At 42.0% G+C, this 19,348-nt stretch overlaps 3 protein-coding genes across 4 annotated transcripts; all 3 read left to right on the forward strand.

Annotated features, from left to right (window-relative positions):
* Nucleotides 1–19: 19 nt before the first annotated feature.
* Nucleotides 20–12,234, forward strand: LOC120665435 (KH domain-containing protein At1g09660/At1g09670-like). Of its 2 annotated transcripts, XM_039945003.1 has the most exons (7): nt 22–636; nt 1,159–1,244; nt 9,876–10,021; nt 10,193–10,309; nt 10,417–10,533; nt 11,416–11,559; nt 11,657–12,234. In XM_039945003.1, exons 1-7 carry the CDS (start codon nt 527–529, stop codon nt 11,807–11,809), a joined length of 873 nt encoding a protein of 290 aa, XP_039800937.1. In that variant the 5' UTR covers nt 22–526; the 3' UTR covers nt 11,810–12,234. The 2 variants fall into 2 exon arrangements, with proteins under 2 accessions (XP_039800938.1, XP_039800937.1); XM_039945004.1 differs by lacking the exon at nt 10,417–10,533 and having other exon boundaries at nt 20–636.
* Nucleotides 12,235–14,559: 2,325 nt separating this feature from the next.
* LOC120667708 lies at nt 14,560–15,700 on the forward strand. The gene is made up of 2 exons (XM_039947728.1): nt 14,560–14,647; nt 15,327–15,700. Exons 1-2 carry the CDS (start codon nt 14,560–14,562, stop codon nt 15,698–15,700), a joined length of 462 nt encoding a protein of 153 aa, XP_039803662.1.
* On the forward strand, nt 15,485–16,450 carry LOC120667465. Its single transcript, XM_039947533.1, has 2 exons — nt 15,485–16,175; nt 16,289–16,450. Exons 1-2 carry the CDS (start codon nt 15,734–15,736, stop codon nt 16,342–16,344), a joined length of 498 nt encoding a protein of 165 aa, XP_039803467.1. The 5' UTR covers nt 15,485–15,733; the 3' UTR covers nt 16,345–16,450.
* Nucleotides 16,451–19,348: the final 2,898 nt, after the last annotated feature.

Here is a 19,348-nt window from a genome sequence, read left to right on the forward strand (position 1 = left end):
CTCCCCTCCCTCTCCTGGGTTTGTCTCTTCCCTGCACCCCGGTCTGTCTCACTTCTGCCCACCCCCTCCATCCTCCTCCCTCCCACAAGGACAAGGTGGCCTGGTGTTGTTTCTACGGAGGAGAGGAAGAGCAAGCAAGCAACAACGGCAGCAGGCGGCCACAAACGAGCTGCTGCCAACCCCTGCACAGCCTGGGCTCTGATCATTGATTGACACAAGCTCAGCTAGCTATTACCTTCCCTTTTCATTTTTTATGCACACATGCATATATAATCCCACCCATCCCAATACTTGCTCCTAGGTTCTTGGCACCTTTCTGTCCCTTTAGATTTCCTTGGATTCCATATAGGCAGGGGGCAGGGCCTTTAGATTTTTCTAGCTGTATCCTCTCCTGGTTTCCTGATTCTTCTTGTTGGGGCTCTTGACTCCCTCTGCTCTATTTTGGTTCTGGCCCCAGTTCTTTGCCTGAAGATTCAATCTTGTAGAGTTTTTCTCTGAATTCTTGTTGTTCCTATTGTTGGAGGCCATGGATGAGAGGATCCCACCGCCCCCTTTCTTCCAGCACTCACCATCTGGTGTCCATTCTTCCCCTCATCGCCACAACTCCATGTGGTCTTGTTCCTCTAATGCGGAGAGGTATGTGACTCCTGCTACTGGTTTCTGTGTTCCATGTGACATCTCTGACATGTTTTGATTTCTGTGTTCTCGCCGATCCTATCCCTAAAGCGTTTCGAAAGTGAGATTTGGTTACTCTCGTGCGAGATCGCGCGTGCTTGATCCTTACCATCTTCGTGTGATTTTGGTGCCGACCAATGCGGCCCTGCTGCTATCTAGCGATCTGTCAGATTGGGGATCGCTTGCTGACGATGGATTGCTGCAAGTGTTGTTGACTGTTGCTGGCTACTAAGAATAAGTCAGCATTGTGTCATCGGTTGGGCGATGATGGGTATTAATTCATCGGCAGAGTGTTTAGTTTTGAAGCTGGACTGTTAATTGTTATTGTGTTCTGCAGCTTGTTTTACAGACCATTGGATACTCTTGTTTTGATTTTTCTGTTTTCAAAATACGGAGTGGCTACTTCAGTATATTTTGTTTTTCTCCTGCAAGTTTCTGCAACATCTATAATTGATCGGACTAATGAACTTGTTTGCTTGGCAGATACCTTGCTGCGTTACTTGCGGAGAGGCAGAAATTAGCGCCTTTCGTGCAAGTTCTCCCATTTTGTACCAGGCTTCTAAACCAAGGTTTATTTCTTCGCCATTTTGGTTTTGCTATTTTCCAATACTATTTATTAATGTAGCTGTCAATAGTTTTTAATACAATCTGCTACTGGAGTAGCGTTTCATGATTTAGCCTATTGCTATTACTGGCTACTCCTTCCTTCCGAATAATCTGCTACACTTTCTGTACGACCATGTTCATCCTTTTCAGCATGCTTGCTTCTAAACATTTTGTTAGTTTCTGTTTACAACTCAGTTGTCGTGATTTTTTTACCGATTTAATACACACCAAGGGTATTCATCACTTGCTTTTCCTACAAATTTATGGTTTTAATTGGCCACCACAGATTACTTACAAACCCCTACGCAAATCATTTTGTAAATGCACCATTATGTTGCTAGAAATGTATTTTTTGGTAATTGATGACAACTCTACAAAGATATGGAAATTAAGCATATTCCAAGCTAACACTTCACACACGTGTAAATAGCTAACTTGGTTTGGATTTTATGTTTCTTATCCACCATTAAGACCACTTGTAAAAGATTGGATAAGCACCATAAAAATCCAACTTGGTAGTGATAACTCCCCCTACATGTGTGCTCAAGAGATTTGGTTTTAAACTCACACACATGCATAAATATAAAATTTGTGAGATTGTTATCACTACTAAGTGATGCTAAGGTATATAGGATAAACCTTTGAAGCGTGATACCAATTTGAGTTGCATCCTTGAAGTTCATTCCTTAGCATCAATGAGTAACTAGACATTCATCAAAAACTCAAGATACCTCATGAGGTCAACAATATTAGCAAGGCTCTTGATTTACTTGTAAAAAAAATGTCTAGCTACAATCTATGCATGCTAGTTATCAAATCATCAATCAAGTTCTATGACTAGCATACATCACACACAAGCAATGCATATATAAATTTTAAAACTTATGCAAATGCAAGCAAGCACATGAATATGCACATATCAAATGCAAACAACTAAGTTCATGAGCTTGCTCCCCCTACTTGTGTGCTCTTCTTGTCCAAGAATATTGATCCTCCTCAATATTGCTCCTCTTGATCCATGTCCATGATCACACTCTCATCTCATCTCCCCCTTTGTCATCCAAGGATAATTCATATCGTTGTTCATTCCTCTCCCCCTTTGTCATCAATGACCATAAAAAGGGCCGAAACCACATGAAATTGGCCATGTGAAGATCAATGGCTACCACTTGAAGTTGTACCTCTTGTACTTGTAGGGTTACCACTTGAATACCCCTTGTAGGCAATCATATGAAGCGCTTGTGGTTTGATACAAAGAGTTGAACTTTGGTAGATGGTTGAATCTTGAATCTTCATTTTTGATGGACACTTTCAAGTTGATTGGAATTGACACCACTTATAACAACAACATGTGGAAGCATGAGGACCACCTTGAAATGCCACATGTAGGACACTAGTAGGATCCTTAACCTTGATACCTTGTAGTGGGGCTCCTCCCCCTATGTCAAAGTGTTTGTCAATCTAATTGAATCTTGAGCTCTTCTTGATGAGGGTAGCTTTCTTGATTTGAATTGATCACTTAAAGTTGAGGATCACTTGTAGAACCACCATTGTTACACTAGATCTACTTGAATGAATACCACTTGTATGACCATGTATATCACTTGTAGAGATATAATGATATACCTTTTGTTGAATCTAGTATCACTCGTAAAATCATGATGGACCACTTTGTTGAATTTGACATTGATAACCAATTCTTGAACTAGATTGTTTCCATGAGCTTCTTTCTCTTTGACTTGATCTAGACTACTTGCCCAAATAATTCAACTCAGTTTGAACCAATGGCAAACTTCTTCACACCTCATTCTAAGGGTTATCTTGACAATATTGAGTTAAACACTTGAAAGTTAGCTTCTTCACACCTCATTCTAAGGGTTATCTTGACAATGTTGAGTTAAACACTTGAAAGCTCATTTTCTAGATCAACTACTTGGGTTTACTAGCTCATGAACATGTCATATGTTACCACTAGATCATATCAAGCATAGAAGCAATAGTGGCATCATAAAACATTTAAAATTATTTTATTTTTCATGAATGATTACTATATATGACTATATGCACTAATCATGTCCTTAGCATAGTATGAATGCATATGTCAAGCAATTTCACCTTGCTATGTTGGAGTAGAGGATAATCATTAGATTCTAATTTAGCTCTCCAACTAGCATCATGAAGTCCAATTATAATAGCTTGGTGAAGACAATGAATACCAATATGAAAATCATTCTTCACCCATATGAAATGAATACCACTTATCATCAAATACACTATCTTGTTGTGGTTGGCTTGCTCCATCTCTTTGATTTTTGCTTGCTTGAGAGAATACCACTTGAATATACTTGAACTATCATGAATCTCTCTATGTTGGGTGTTGCTTGCTTTCCTTGATCAATTCATTTGTTAGTTTCAACTAAGCACCTCCAATGACTCTAGATTACCACTTACATGTCGGCCTTCCAAGCATCTTGCTTGTCCATCCCACATTGGGCGGCTCGGTTCCTCTCCCGGGAGAAGTGATCTCTCCAAGAAACATTCTTGACACTCACTTGAATGACTTTGGTTGATTGATCAAGATGATGGACTAGAAATGATGAATAATATTCAAGTCTTCTTTCTTTCTATTTTGTTTAGTCTTGATCTTCCAATTTGAGTACCAAAAATATGATAAGTACACTCAAATGGCCTTGTACCCAACACTTGTTATGCTTCTAGCTCCTCTCAAAACCAAACCTAGGTTCCTCAACCATTTGTAAAGATGATTCCAACTTGAGAATCTTTGTAGCTCATGATAAGTCTAGCTCTCAGGATCCTCCTGAAAACACCAAGAGCGGACCGTCCGCAGTCCATGAGCGGACCGTCCGCAACCTAACTTTAACATGAGCCCCGAACTGAAAAACCACAACTGGTAGATTCTTTTTCAAAACTGGCGGACCGTCCGCGCATTGCTCAGTTGACAACCCATCGGTATATCAGAAGATTGCAGGTTGAACCGATGATCAGCGGACTGTCCGCAGTGTAATTTTGCGGCTTAAAACTTTTCTGCAGAGACTCTGGTAAACAAGTCTCATGAACGGCGGACCGTCCGCCTCTTACCCGCGGACTGTCCATACTACCAAATTTTAGACAGCCCAGAACTTTTCAATTTTCACAATTTCAACTTTGAATTGGGATCATTGCTCAAATAAAATTTCCAAAAATCTCAAAACTAGCATGAACACCATCCAAAAACTCATATGAGTGAGTAAGAACAAGAAATCAAAAATAAATCGAGTAAAATCAAGGAAACTCATAAATACCCCATAAATGCTTTGAAAATTCAGAAATTTGAAGCAAAGAGTGCATATAAAGAACCAAATGCCATATGTACTAGTTTCCGAGTCACATTTGAGAAGTCAATGACATGTAGCTCATTTCTCAACTTGCAAAAAGATTTTCATCCAAAAACGAGATTCAACTCAAATAAGTTTGCAAGCCATCAAATATTTCCAATGAATTTCTCACAACTAGAATAAGATACTTGTATGTTGTAGCACTTGGACTTCATTGTTTTGACTTGGCATTGGGTTGTATATATATGCAAAGAAAACTTCAATTCCTTGATTCAATCATAAGATAAAAATATGAATTTAATTTGAATCAAGCCTCCAATGCCTTTGGTACCTACACACATTCATCCACGTTTTGATGGTACCCAAACTAGGTTGGGTCCTCCCAAGTTAGGAGCAACATACTTTGGCAATGCCTTAGTATCAATAGCGGGATGTTTTGCAATAGTAACAAATGAGGTACCATTACCATCCTTTCTAAGCATAATATTTGCATCAATTGAAATATGCTTAGAATTGTTACCTAAGTGACATGAATAAGCCATGTGTCGCCTTTTCCGACATAAGTAGCATCTACTCTTTTGTTGAGCCTTTTCTTCCTTACTCATTTGATGCTTCTTATTGCCTTGCTTCTAATAGTTTGCTTGAGCCTTCTTCTCAAGCTTGTTTGGGCAACCCGAAGCTAGGTGACCCAATATTGCACAACTATGGTACTTGATGTGAGCATGTAGATTCTTCTCTTGAATCTTGTTCTTGCTCAACATTTTGGCATCTTGAATGTGAGTTGGATGCCTTGCTCTTGCCTTGCCACCCATTCTTGTTCTCTTTTTCATCATCTTCAAGTCATCAACTTGATCATCATGGTTGATCTTGACTTGAGGTTGGGGTACATTCTCTTGCTCAACTTGTGACTTTGGTTGAGATTCTTGTTGCTTCACCAATTGCTTGGTTGGGCACATTGAGGTGAGGTGACCCCAAGTGCGGCACTTGAAGCATTTGACATATTTAAGCTTCTCTTCTTTCTTCTTCAACTTGAGCTTTTCTTTGTTGGGGCAACCAATTGCAAGATGTCCCATCTCATGGCATTGAAAGCACATGAAATGAGATAGCTTCATTTCTTCTTTCTTCTTCATCTTCCTATTATATTTATTCTTGCCCCATTTTTTGCCTTTGGGTTTGCTCACCGAAGCTTCTTTGATTTTTTATTATGCTTTCAAGGGTGATTTTTGATTTTGTCCACCTCTCTATCTTGTTGCTCAAATACTTCACTTCATTTTTAAGTTCATTGTTATCCTTCAAGAGTTTAGTCTCACAAGACATAGAAGTAGAACAAGCATTTAACTGTGAAGAACATGGCATAGATAATAGATCATCACATGAGGTGGATACATGCTTCTTGCCTACATCACAAGGGTTAGCAATATTTTGCAATTGATCATTTGACCCATGTGATGAGCTCTCACTAGTTTTAATTCCTTTACTAGAAAATTTATTAGTGAGTAAAGCATGGTCTAGTACTAAATTCTCATGAGCAACACTAAGCTCCTCATGAGTCAATTTTAGCTTCTCATGTGACCAACTTATGACATAAAGTAGATGCTTTTGTTGTTCACATGTGTCTTTGAGAAAAGAGTTTTCTTTTTCAAATTTGATTGTTTTGACTAACACTTCCTCAAATAATTTGGTCAAGTTAGCATATCTACTCAAGAGTTCATCATATGAATTAAGATCAATCACATTGCAATTTGATACCTTTGTGTCACCTTGTGACATGAAGCAATGTGGCGATGGAGATCAGCTTGACGTAGTAATATCATCCGTGCATGAGCCAACTTGATCATCAAGTGTGCTTGGAGTAGAATCATAATTTGCAACACTTGAATCATCATCATCAATCATGTCAAGTGAACTTGTTGTAGATTGATTATCATCATCATCATTTGACCATGAGGTGGAGTAATCTTCCACAACCACCATGTCATGGATGTGCTCATCATCCTCATGCACTTCCTCCTTGGTCTTATAATTATCATGATCATCGGAGGGCGCCCCATATTTCTCATTTAGATAACTCCAAATCTCATTGGCGGTTTTCTTGTCCATGATCTCACCAAGAATGTAATTATGTAAAGATCTAAACAAGATGTTAGTAGCTTGGATGTCTAGATCTAGGCATTTCTCTTGTGTTGGAGTTAAATTTTCTTCATCTAACACATGAGAAAAACCTACATCCACCATCCACCATATTTGAGGGCAAATAAATTTAAAATTGCATATCATCCAATTTTTCCACCGTGCAAAGTGTGTGCCATCAAAAATATGTGGACACTCAACATCTAGCATATAAGTCGCCATCCTCTCGGGTCGGTAAGGACCACAAATGAGAGACCTCGGCTCTGATACCACTTGTAGGGTCGAGATGGCGGACTAGAGGGGGGTGAATAGTCTTTTCTAAAACTAATTGCGCCGGCTAACCGAAACTTATGCGGAATTTGAACTATTCGCTTAGCCAAGACTTCACCCCTCTAACTATGACTCTAAGGCACCTCCAAAAAGATCGTACACAAAACAAATGGAGTGCCAAGCTAGCAAGAGCTCTCCTAACAATTCTAATGCCAAGCCACACAAGTCTAAGCACTAGTACTTCACAAACCGGGGGAGCTCCTACACAATTCTAATGAGCAAAAGCACAAAGCCAAATCTAAGCTCACTAGATGCTCAAGGACAAGGATACACAATCCAAATCCAAGAGCTCAACTTGTTTAGCTACACAATCTAAGCAAGAGTAACTAATTAAGCTACACAAGCTAACTAGTTACACTAGAGAGCAACTACACAAGCACAAGATATAGATGAATGTAAATACAAGGCTTGTGATTTGGAGAATGCAAACCACCGAGAAGAGTAGACAAAATTGACACGGTGATTTTTATCCCGAGGTTCACTTGGTTGCCACCAAGGTAATCCCCGTTGAGACAAACTCCAAGGTTGCCGCCGATCCTCTTGCTAGTGGTGACTCTCAAGTCACACTCTCCCACGTGGAGTGCTCACACCGAGCTCTAGCACATGATCCGGCCGAACCACTTGTTGCTCTTCACATCTCGCTCAACTAGAGTTGCTCTTCGCAGCACCCGCGGGGTGAGCACAATACCCATCACAATCTCTTCTCCGGAGCACCGCACAATCTTCTTGCGGGTTTCAACGGAGCCTCTTGCCATCAAGCCGTCTAGGAGGTGGCAACCTCCAAGAGTAACAAGCACACCGGCTTGCAACACGATCACCTAGTCCCACTCGATGCAATCTCTCAAAGCAATCGCACTAGAATCGCTCTCTCACTCGATCGGATGATTACTAACAAGTTAGAGTGAGTAGAGGGCTCTCAAGCACTCTCACACATGGACACCAAGTCCCCAAGGTGCTCAGCCACCTCAAATGGCTGGCCACACCCTCTATTTATAGAGGGAGGCCCCAAACTAGCCGTTACACTCAAATCCCGTGAAAACAGAGTTTTCGCGGACTGTCCGCCTCACAGAGACCGGACCGTCCGCCATTCAAAACCAACGGCTAGAACTGCAATGACTATGTGTCAGAGTCGACCGTTAGAGCCCCGGGCGCACTGTCCGCACCCCTGGGCGGACCGTCCGTGGTTCAAAACATCGAACCAACCGATTCGCAAACATCTCTGACTAAATCCGGAAGTGACCGGCGGACTGTCCGCTCCCCAGGGGCGGACTGTCCGCCGTTCAAAAGGTCAGCACACACAGAAACCGCAGTGTTTCTGTCCCAGAATTTTCAGAAGAAGGCGGACCGTCCGCCCCCAAGGGCCGGACCGTCCGCAGTACAATTTGGACACCCAAGACAGAACTACCAAGTTTCAGCGCCCGTTTCAGCTTTTAAAGGCGGACCGTCCGCCCCCATGGACCGGACGGTCCGCAGTTCATTTTGGACCACCAACAGAGCCAAAAACGGTTCTGCACGAGCACAACCGAGATAACGGCGGACCGTTCGCCCCCCAGGAGCGGACCGTCCGCAGGTCTATTTCCAGCAGAAATGTATCTCGGTAAAACGGCCATAACTCTTATCTCCGATGTCCAAATTTGGTGATCTTTGACTCTATGGAAAGCTTATTCAGAGGGCTACACAACCCAACTGAATATTTGATCCAAAACACAATGGATCAAAGCAGTATTTCACTTCAAGAGCCAACCTAATCTCCGAAGAACACCGAAAAACCTTTCTTGCTTCCCCAAGTTGATAAACATCATCTCCAACTCTTTCTCCTTTGCAAATGTGCCAACACCACCACGTGAACAACACCATGTGCATGTGTGTTAGCATTTCACAATAATTTTCAAAGAACTTTCACTTGATCTCACCACGCCACTCGATCCTAGCAACATCGCAATGTTAGATCGCTCAAGTGGCACTAGATGACCGATATGCAAACAAGTTTGCCCCTCTTGATAGTACGGCCATCTATCCTAAATCCGGTCATGCACTTCTCTACACAACCTTTGACCTACAAGTCATACCTTTGCCTTGCGCATTCCATTTCATCTTCCCAGATGTTGATGCCACACAAGCACCAAACTCCATCAAGCCTTTTGATCATCATTATGAGTCAACACTTGGCTTGATCTTTCTTAAATGATATGATCCACTCCATATCATCACATGACCTTTTTGGTCCATCGATTTTGACCTTGCTCGCTCTTCACCGTTGCCTTGGTCCATCGGCGCCAAATCTTGCCCAAGCTTCACCGTCTCGCGGTCCCTCGCTTTAAAGCCTTGACTTGCCCTTCTCCATTGCAACTGGTCCATCAAGCCAAGCCTTGTCTTGATCTTCTCCACTTTGGTCACATAACTCCATGTCATGTCTCATATGCAATGAGCTTCTCGATCACACTATATGAGCATAGCATCAACCCTTAGCAATTTCTCCTCCATGGCACATGTTGCTCATACTAGTGTCTTTGTGTGGACTAATCTCCTGTGTATCTCAACATAAACACTTATTAGTCCACCTAAGTTGTCACTCAATTACCAAATCCAAACAAGGTCCTTTCACCCCCCCCCCCCCCGCGGGCGCATTGTACCTTCTTGATGTAGTTTCAGTTTGCAGCTTAGACTGTTTTGAATATTCTCCTGGATGCTCTCTTCTTGATCCAAAGTGGAACAAATATTTACTAACATCATCTATTATGCAGCAGTGTTTCAGATGAGAGTATCCAATCTCATACCAGCTTGTTTTCTTCAATGCAGAAATTTTGCGGGCATCTTCTTTGCCACCTATCCAAACTTTTGTTGAACCTGAGAGAATTGATCATGGTAGTCCCTTAAGATTTGCTGGCCAACCTATGAATGGTCAAGACTTGGATCTATATGGATGGTCGGGAATGCAAACAGAGGTTCTTCACATTCATTAAATCATTTGTTTGTTTACATGCCCCAACTGTCTTAGCTCCATTTCATATTAGTACGCACACACATAGAGCTCACAATTCTTAGCATACCAATCATGAACCCTTTTTTTGTATTGTCAATTGCTTAAATTGAAACACATTTCTTTTTTTTTTCAGAATGTAGGAGTACTCCAATCCCCATCCATGGTATGGAATGGTGCTCCGGGAGTAGTTGGCAGCCCTGTCGTGAAAAAGGTTGTCAGGATTGATGTTCCAATTGACAAGTATCCCAATGTATGCGCAACTTACTATTAGCTACAATATTTGTATTTTTTCGTTTAATTTCTCTTTTTATGTGCTATGCCAAATCCAAATTATTCATAACCTTTTGTAATGATTAGTACAACTTTGTTGGCCGTTTGTTGGGGCCACGAGGAAACTCGCTGAAAAGAGTTGAAGCTACAACCCAATGTAGAGTATATATTCGTGGACGGGGTTCAGTGAAAGATTCTGTTAAGGTAATTAAACAAAAATAGAATCAGCATCTTATAGTTGGTTATTACTTACTAAAAGGAATGGAACCTTTTAGGGACCACTTGTATTACATTTCAGCACTTATCAAATTAGCTAAACAATGGCATTAGTTGTATCATGTAGGATTATAAAACTAAAGATATGATGACATGACCCAACCTATATGGACATACGGCACCACCATTCATGTTTTCACAAATAAAGTGTTGACAACTGTTGAAGAATCAAACCCTGTTATGATGTCAACTACTTTTAATATTTTTATGGTCTTATATGCTGAAATCAAGGACGAGTCCAAATGGACAATTTTGAACTTTGTGCTATGTTAGCAAGGAAAAAGTGCCTATTGCCAAAACATAAAAAATCTTTTAGGATTTTTTCCACCCTTATTCCTGAATTTGATGCACTAGTGAATATAAAATGTGTGTTGTTTCTTTGATTCATCCCATGTATATTCTCACGTTGTTCCATGGATAGCTGATACTGAGATAATTCTGGTGTCACTTCACTACTTCAGTTTTTGCTTGTTGTAAAAGATACTATTATTCTAGGTAGAAATATCAACTTTACGAAAATATTTTGCATCTTTGAAAGGCTCTATTTTAGCTTTCATTGTCACATAGATTCATATATTCTATGATTAAACTTTCAAACTTAAATGCTACCCTGATCCTGTTTTGTCAAAAAAATTGCATCTGACTTGAAGTCTTGTACTCTAACCTATTTCCTAACTAAACTATGTGGATAAGAAATCTTTTGTTATGGAATAGTTATTACTTGTGTAGTTGTGTTTACCAATTTTTCTCTTCTCCTGACCGTAAAACAAGAGCGGAGAGATTCTGAAAAATAAAAGCTGGCCTTAACAGGAAGATAAGCTGAGAGACAAGCCTGGCTATGAGCACTTAAATGACCCACTACATGTGCTTGTGGAAGCTGAGTTCCCAGCAGATGTTGTTGATGCACGACTAAACCAAGCTGTGGCCATAATGGAGGATCTTCTCAAACCAGTTGTATGTACTCTTACTTTCTATCTGTCCTACTTGCTTCCAATATTTATCTTGCTTCTCCACTGGTATTACCGGTCTCGTTAACTGTTGCTATTCACAGGATGAGTCCATGGATTACTACAAGAAGCAACAGCTGAGGGAATTGGCTATACTTAATGGCACTCTAATGGAGGAAAGCCCAAGCCCCCATCTTAGTCCCAGTGTATCCCCCTTTAATTCTACTGGGATGAAGCGTGCGAAGACAGGGCGGTGATTTTAGTCTAAAAATGCAGTGCTTCAGGTGATCAAGATATTAGATATGTATATCAGATTGCGGATGTGCTCCACTGCGTGAGATGATTGTTGGTGCATACAAGGGATCAGCACATCTGGCTCCACCGCTCCAGGCCTGTCATGACATGCGCTTTACTGTGGAAAACTGGAAATCCCTAGAATGGACAGTCGATGTGCAAGATATTTGTCTACTCGAGGGTTTGCTGTTTGGTCTTATTATTCTTTGTGTATCTAACTTTGAATATTAACATTATTGGTTGGGTGGTAATAGGTTTTGGGATTGCAGTATTGACAATAACCAGGGTTTTGAATGTATAAGAAATAGTCTCGACTTGTTAGAAATGGTTGATATTCTTGCGGACAACTGTGGTCTCAGTAAAACTATTGCACTGCAGTATTCTTCCATTACTCTCGTCCATTCTCTCCTTACCAAAGATTTCGTCCAGCAATTTTTTGTTTCTAACTTTCTTGTGGTTGCTTGTATAAATGGCCGACTGAATTCAGAGCACGTGAACCTTTTTTCTGATCCTTAAGGGTCTTGAATTATTGCCTGCAAAATTGCTACAAATTCATGTGAGATTATTGAGTTCCAAGTTAGCAATTTTTTACTGAACGTTCATGCTCTTAAGAGGGTGGTATGACCTACTTGTAAATTATATCAGGACATGACATTTGGTTTCAGAGAGAACAGATAGGGCATGTATTTCTGCCAGAAATTTTTTTTAGCAAGATACTTCTCTAAATCCCAACTTCACGGTGCATAAGTTACGCAAAATTTGGCACAAACTACCTATGTTCTATATCCCAATTGTCATGGTACCTCTGTAATGCGTGTTCATGTTGTTTATACCTCTCCTATTCTCTTACACAACTTGACGCAAGCTGACAACATGTTTACCAGATCAGATTAGACCAAATGACCAAACCAAAACAAAGTGCACGCATCTTCCAATGGAGATCACTGCCTTGCCTTGCAATAAACATGTGTCTTTGCGTGGTAATCATGGTCGTTCTTGTGGTTATGCTGTGAGGTCGCCCATCATTTCATAGTACATGCCTTTGCTGGCATGTCCCATGAACTCCCAGAGTGGCCTGGGTGTACGGTCATCATGGTCCGTGCTCGACGAATCCATGAGCAGATCGTCGCGAGGTCATCATGGATGCCATTGCATTGCATCACGTGTTGGAAATATTTCAGTTAAAATATATGTGATCTTCACTGTTAAGGAAAGCGTTTAAACCACCTAAACACGATTAAGGAAACCTAATGATAAAACTCTAATGGGCTGTGATCAGCATGCCCATTAGGCCCGTTTCCAAAGGCTGGCCCCCAGCCCCACAGTGGATATAAATATAAGGTCGTGGTTAGCACCTTAATCACCGATTCACGTCATTCTAAAACCCTAGCCACCGCTAGTCTGATCGCTAAAGGCACTGGAGGGGTTTGGAAGGCCAAGCACTCCCGTTTGGTGCCCGAAGGACGCCGATTCGCTGCTGCATCTCCTACACCGACAAGAACGCCTGCTTCCTCTACGAATCAGGCGTAAATGGCTGCTACTACTGCTAACGCTGGTATAATGTTAACCATTTATTCCGCATTAGATTGATCTGTCATGAACTAGGTTATGTTAAGATCATGGGTAATGTGCCACTGATTTAAGTTTTTTTGGCAATTCTAACAATCGGTATCATGAGCCATCTTAACCTAGTCATGCACGGTCAATTTTTTGAGCCATGTTTATGCCTATGTTTTCGTCGGTTTTAAGATGCAAAACGTGCTGTGCATATTAGATCATATTGCACAGTTAAGTTTGATTCATGTTTTAGATGCAATTAGATCCAGCATAATGGCTTTTATGTGTTAATCATGCGTGATTAGATCTAAATCATGGTTAATTAAGTTTCTGATCACGAGATTAGATCTAATCTAATTCGGTTTAGGTCAAGTTTAAGATTAATCTTGATCTGTTAATGCTAAGTGTCTCGGATTAGATGCAAATGTTTTAATGTTTATGCTAATTCATGGTTAGACCGAGACAATTTCATGATTAAGTTAAGTAATTAAGGTTAGGGTTTACTTTTGCTTATTATTTTCCCTAAATTAGCCCACTGTTAAGCTTTATTCTGCAAATTAAAGCCCAAATCTATGAGATTAGATGCATCAGTCAGCATTTAGAAGAAGAGGAATAGTCAAATTTCAGATCGCATCAAGAAATCCCCAAATTCCTCATGAACCCTAACCCTAAGATTGAATCTTACCTTGACCGCGGCCATGAGTTGGTTTGCAAGCCACGAGCAAGCACCACTGCAGGACCCACCGACGGAGCCGCGCGCAATTCGGTCGCACGCGGCGTCGGCGGAAGGACCTGCAGAGGCGCATCAGCGCGCCATCAGGAGGCGCATCAGCGGCGCGCACGCGGCGTGTCAAGCGGCGGCCGGCACTCTCGGGCGGGGCCCGCTCCGCACCGCGCATAAGGCGGCGGCCTACGAGCCGCACTAGGCGGCGGCCAGGCCCGCGCGGAGCACGTGGCCATCAGGAGGCGGCGCTGGCGCTCCAGGCGGCCCACACGGCGCGTGGCTCGCACGCATGAGGCGGGCGCGCAGCTCCCGCACGTGGAGCCGATGCGGCGGCCGGCCTGAGCCGCAGTACCGCGCGCGCACCTCCCGCTGGGAGCAGCGGCCGCGGGCCCGTGCCCTCGCGGCGCGTGGCCGGCCTGCCGATCTGCCCGCATGAGTAAGCGGCGGCCGGACCAGAGCAGCTACGCGTGCGCGCGCATGAGGAGCGCCGTGCTCGCGCCGGCGGCCGGGTCTACGAACAGTGGCGGCTCGGGCTGAGGTAGGAGAGGGAGTGAGGGGAATTTGGTCAACCTTCCGACAGTCCTCCTCCAATTTATATGCAGAGGCGGCGATTTGAGGCCGTCCGATTTGATCAACGGTTCAGATCCACCCGTGATTAGGGTTTGCGGCTGGTGGGCTGGACTGGGCCGATAAGTTTAACGGGCCGCGCGAAAGGTGATGTTTTGGGCTGTTTTTTCATGAGTTTTAGCCCAGTTTAATGTTTAAAGCTTTTCCATTACTGTTTCTTATGACTTAAGCTCAATTTAATTGCCTTTATGTTTAAAGTCTTTAATTATTTCTGTTGCACTTATTAATTACCAGCATTATATTAATTAATTTCCACGAGTTATGTAAATGCTTTTAATCATGTTTTAATTGCATTTATTCACTGAAAATTATGTTCATCCACCATAAGCAATTAAGATGCACTCTATTTAAATGGAACCATCGGGAAGTATATTTAGATCACTTGTAATTAATTCTAACCATCGTTGATTTAATTATGAGTTTTAATAATAAATTTCGTTTGTTTTCCCCATCGGTGATGCAAATTGAAATTTATGTATGATTTTAATCAGACCATCGTAGGGTTAATATCATACTTCTTATGCGCATCTTAATTGTGAGTTTAATTAAGTTATTGTTCTCATGATTTTCAGTGAACACTGTGACGGGCTACCTGAAATCCATTGAGCCCCTGAATGGCACCAACTATCCAAGCTGGTATAAAGATATTAATGTTGCCATTGCTGTGTGCGAGTATGATCTCGCCTTACGTCAAGCCAAGCCAGCAGAGCCCGTTGATCCCAAAGGTGATCGTACTGCCATTGAGAAGTGGGAGAGATCAGACAGGATGGCCAACATGATCATTAAGAACACGATCACTCCGGCCATCTGTGGTGCTATTCCTGATAAGGACCAGGATGGTAATGATCTGAGCGCCAAGGTATACCTTGCCAAGGTGGAGGAGAACTTTAAGAGTTCTTCCAAGACTTATGCTAGCACCCTGATCATGAAGATGCTGACTTCATAGTATGATGGGCAAAGTGGAATCAGGGAGCACATTATGAGCATGTGTGACATGGCAAATAAGCTGAAGACACTAGATATGGCTATCTCTGGTGGTTTTCTGGTGCACTTCATCATGACTTCTCTGCCAGTACAGTACAGTCCCTTCAAAATAAGCTACAACACTCAGAAGGCGACTTGGAGTATGGTTGAGCTCATTAGCTACTGTGTTGAGGAAGAAGAAAGACAGAAAGGTGAAAGGATGAAGGATGCTGTCAACATGGTCAGCGAGCGCTTTGGGCGTGTTAGCATGAGCAACACTCCTAAGCATCAGGCTGAGTCTGGCAGCAGCAGGCAGCATAAGAGAAAGTTTAAGGGCCATAAGAGCAAGGCCGTGTCACATAAGAAGACCTCTAATGAGAGGCTGTGCAAGTTCTGCAAGTCACCTAAACATGAGCAGAAGGATTGCCATGGATTTAAGGAGTGGCTTAAGAACAAAGGTACAATTACTGATTATGTATCTTTTATTGATGAATCATTCTTAGTGAATTTTTCTCCTAATACTTGGTGGATTGACTCAGGTGCCACTATGCACATTTCCAATTAACTGCAGGTATTCAGTTCGATCCGAACTATAAGAGAGGGGGAGCGAAGCCTAAGAGTGGCTGATGGCAATGAAGTGAAGGTTGAAGGCATTGGGAGCTTCGATTTGGAGTTACCAGGCGACTTCAACCTTAGTTTGCATGATGTTCTTTATGTTCCCAGTTTGAAGAGAAACCTTATTTCTGTTTCACGTTTAGATAAGTCGGGACATATTTGTGAGTTTGGCAACTCTGTGTGCAACATTAAATTTCATAATTTAAGTGTGGGCCTTGGTCATTTGCAAGACGATCTTTATTTGCTCTCTCTTGATAATGTTTATTCTGCAATGAATGTGGATGATGTATCGCATAAGCGTAAGCGTGATGATGAGACTTCTTCGAAATTGTGGCATTGTCGTTTGGGCCACATTTCGAGGGGGAGAATTGAGCGTCTCATAAGAGAAGAGATACTCCATTCATTAGATCTCTCAGAATTAGATCAACAATGCGTTGATTGTATTAAGGGGAAATTCGCTAAGACAATTAAGAAAGGAGCTACTCGGAGTTCGGGCCTATTAGAAATAATTCATACTGATATTTGTGGCCCGTTCCCAGTAAAGTCTGTTGATGGTTTTGACTCGTTCATTACTTTCACAGATGACTTCTCTCGTTATGGTTATATTTACCCCATTCATGATCGATCCGAGTCATTAGATAAATTCAAAATATTCAAGGCTGAAGTGGAAAATCAGCATAATGTCACTATTAAATTAGTGAGATCGGATCGAGGTGGTGAATATTATGGGAGACATGCTCCATTCGGCCAAGTACCTGGACCATTCGCTAAGTATCTTGAAGAGAATGGTATAAAGGCCCAGTACAGTATGCCGGGCGAACCACAGCAAAACGGAGTTGCTGAGCGTCGTAACCGTACACTAATGGACATGGTACGTAGCATGCTTAGTTATTCTACTTTGTCTGTGGAGCTGTGGATGGAAGCATTAAAAACAGCTGCACACATACTTAATCGTGTTCCTTCCAAATCCGTGCCAAAAACACCTTATGAGTTGTGGTTTGGGAAGAAACCATCGCTTAATTATTTGCGTGTGTGGGGCTGTCCAGCCGAAGCTAAGTTATTTAATCCACAGCAAAAGAAATTAGATGATAAGACAGTGAGCTGTTATTTCATCGGATACCCTGATAAGTCTAAGGGATATCGATTCTACTGTCCTGATCGTTTCACTAAGTTCGTTGAGACCAGGCAGGCTGTATTCCTAGAGGATGCAGGAATCAGTGGGAGCTTTCCGAGGAGGGAAATTAATCTTGAAGAAATACGGGCTGAGCTTCCCATCCCGGTGATTCAAGAAACGGTAACACCTCAGTTAGTGCCGCTGTTTGTTCCTTCCGTTCAGAGTACACCATCTGTTCAGATTACGCCTCCTGTTCAGAGTACTAGCGCTGCTCCACAAGTTGAAGTAGCTCATGTGCCTGCGAGCGAACAACAAGCTGAGCAAATGGCGCCTAATGCTGAAGTTGAGAACCCTGTTGAGGTGCCTCAGACTGCACCTCAACCAGCACCTCAGCCTGTTGAACCATTAAGAAGATCACAGCGGGCTAGGAAACATACAGTTTTCCCTGATTATGAGACATACTTAAGTGAAGACATGTATGATGTTGGGAAAGCTGATGATCCTAACTCGTTTAGAGAGGCAGTATCATGTGAGAACTCTGCCAAATGGGTTGAGGCCATGGAAGAAGAGCTTAAGTCCATGAGTTCCAATGATGTTTGGGATCTGGTAGATATTCCTAATGGAGTCAAACCAGTAGGCTGTAAATGGATCTACAAGACTAAATGTGATTCTAAAGGGAATGTCGAACGATTCAAAGCAAGGCTTGTAGCCAAAGGTTTTACACAAAAGGAAGGGGTTGATTATAATGAAACTTTCTCCCCTGTGTCTAAGAAAGATTCATTCAGAATCATTATGGCGCTAGTAGTTCATTATGACTTAGAGCTACATCAGATGGATGTCAAAACTGCGTTCCTTAATGGTGACTTGGATGATACCATCTTCATGGCACAACCGGAAGGTTTTGTTGTGAAGGGCAAGGAACATTTAGGATGCAGACTTAAGAAATCTATTTACGGGCTTAAGCAAGCGTCAAGACAGTGGAACCTTAAATTCGATCAAGTGATTAAGAAATTCGGATTTAAGGAGAATGATGTGGATAATTGTATCTACACTAAGATAAAGGGTGGTAAATTTATAATTCTAGTGCTTTATGTGGATGATATCCTATTAGCGAGCAGCGATAAGCGTATGCTGCATGAAACAAAGGGATTTCTTTCATCCAATTTTGATATGAAAGATCTTGGTGAAGCCTCTTATGTTCTGGGCATTGAGATACACCGAGATAGGACCAAAGGAGTACTAGGATTATCTCAAAAGGCATATATTGAGAAAATGCTTAAGAGATTTAATATGGATAAGAGTAAGGGCACACCTGTTCCATTAGCGAAGGGCGATAAGTTTAGTGAAGCCCAATGTCCTAAGAACCAATTGGAATCAGATGAGATGAAGGACATACCTTATGCTTCAGCTGTCGGAAGCCTGATGTATGCACAAGTCTGTACGCGTCCTGACTTGGCATTTGCTACCGGAATGTTTGGAAGATATCAAAAAAATCCCGGAAAGGTCCACTGGGTTGGTGTTAAGAAGGCATTACGTTACTGCCAAGGCACTAAAGACTTCATGCTCACATACAGAAGATCAGATAACCTTGAAGTTGTGGGTTATACTGATGCTGACTTTGCTGGGTGTGTGGATAGTAGGAAATCTACATCAGGATATATCTACACGTTAGCTGGTGGAGCTATATCATGGAAAAGCTCTAAGCAAAGTTTAGTTGCAGCGTCGACGATGCAAGCTGAGTTTGTGGCATGCTATGAAGCAACTGGACAGGCTGTTTGGCTTAAGAATTTTATTCCGGGCCTCAAGGTAATTGACAGCATTACGGAACCTATAACGTTATACTGCGATAATCAGTCTGCAGTATTCTTTTCGAGTAACAACAAGTCAAGTGGTGCTTCCAAA

The sequence above is a fragment of the Panicum virgatum genome, chromosome 3N (assembly GCF_016808335.1).
Source record: "Panicum virgatum strain AP13 chromosome 3N, P.virgatum_v5, whole genome shotgun sequence".
Lineage (NCBI taxonomy): Eukaryota > Viridiplantae > Streptophyta > Magnoliopsida > Poales > Poaceae > Panicum > Panicum virgatum.

Bases quoted from the DNA above. Each gene is read 5' to 3' on its own strand.
- LOC120665435 (XM_039945003.1), top strand. From the start codon at position 527: ATGGATGAGAGGATCCCACCGCCCCCTTTCTTCCAGCACTCACCATCT. The intron at 10,310-10,416 runs GTATGCGCAACT...TGTAATGATTAG, and splicing joins CAATTGACAAGTATCCCAAT to TACAACTTTGTTGGCCGTTT. The intron at 11,560-11,656 runs GTATGTACTCTT...TGCTATTCACAG, and splicing joins AGGATCTTCTCAAACCAGTT to GATGAGTCCATGGATTACTA.
- LOC120667708 (XM_039947728.1), top strand. From the start codon at position 14,560: ATGAGTAAGCGGCGGCCGGACCAGAGCAGCTACGCGTGCGCGCGCATG. The intron at 14,648-15,326 runs GTGGCGGCTCGG...CATGATTTTCAG, and splicing joins GGCGGCCGGGTCTACGAACA to TGAACACTGTGACGGGCTAC.
- LOC120667465 (XM_039947533.1), top strand. From the start codon at position 15,734: ATGAGCATGTGTGACATGGCAAATAAGCTGAAGACACTAGATATGGCT. The intron at 16,176-16,288 runs GTACAATTACTG...AATTAACTGCAG, and splicing joins GGAGTGGCTTAAGAACAAAG to GTATTCAGTTCGATCCGAAC.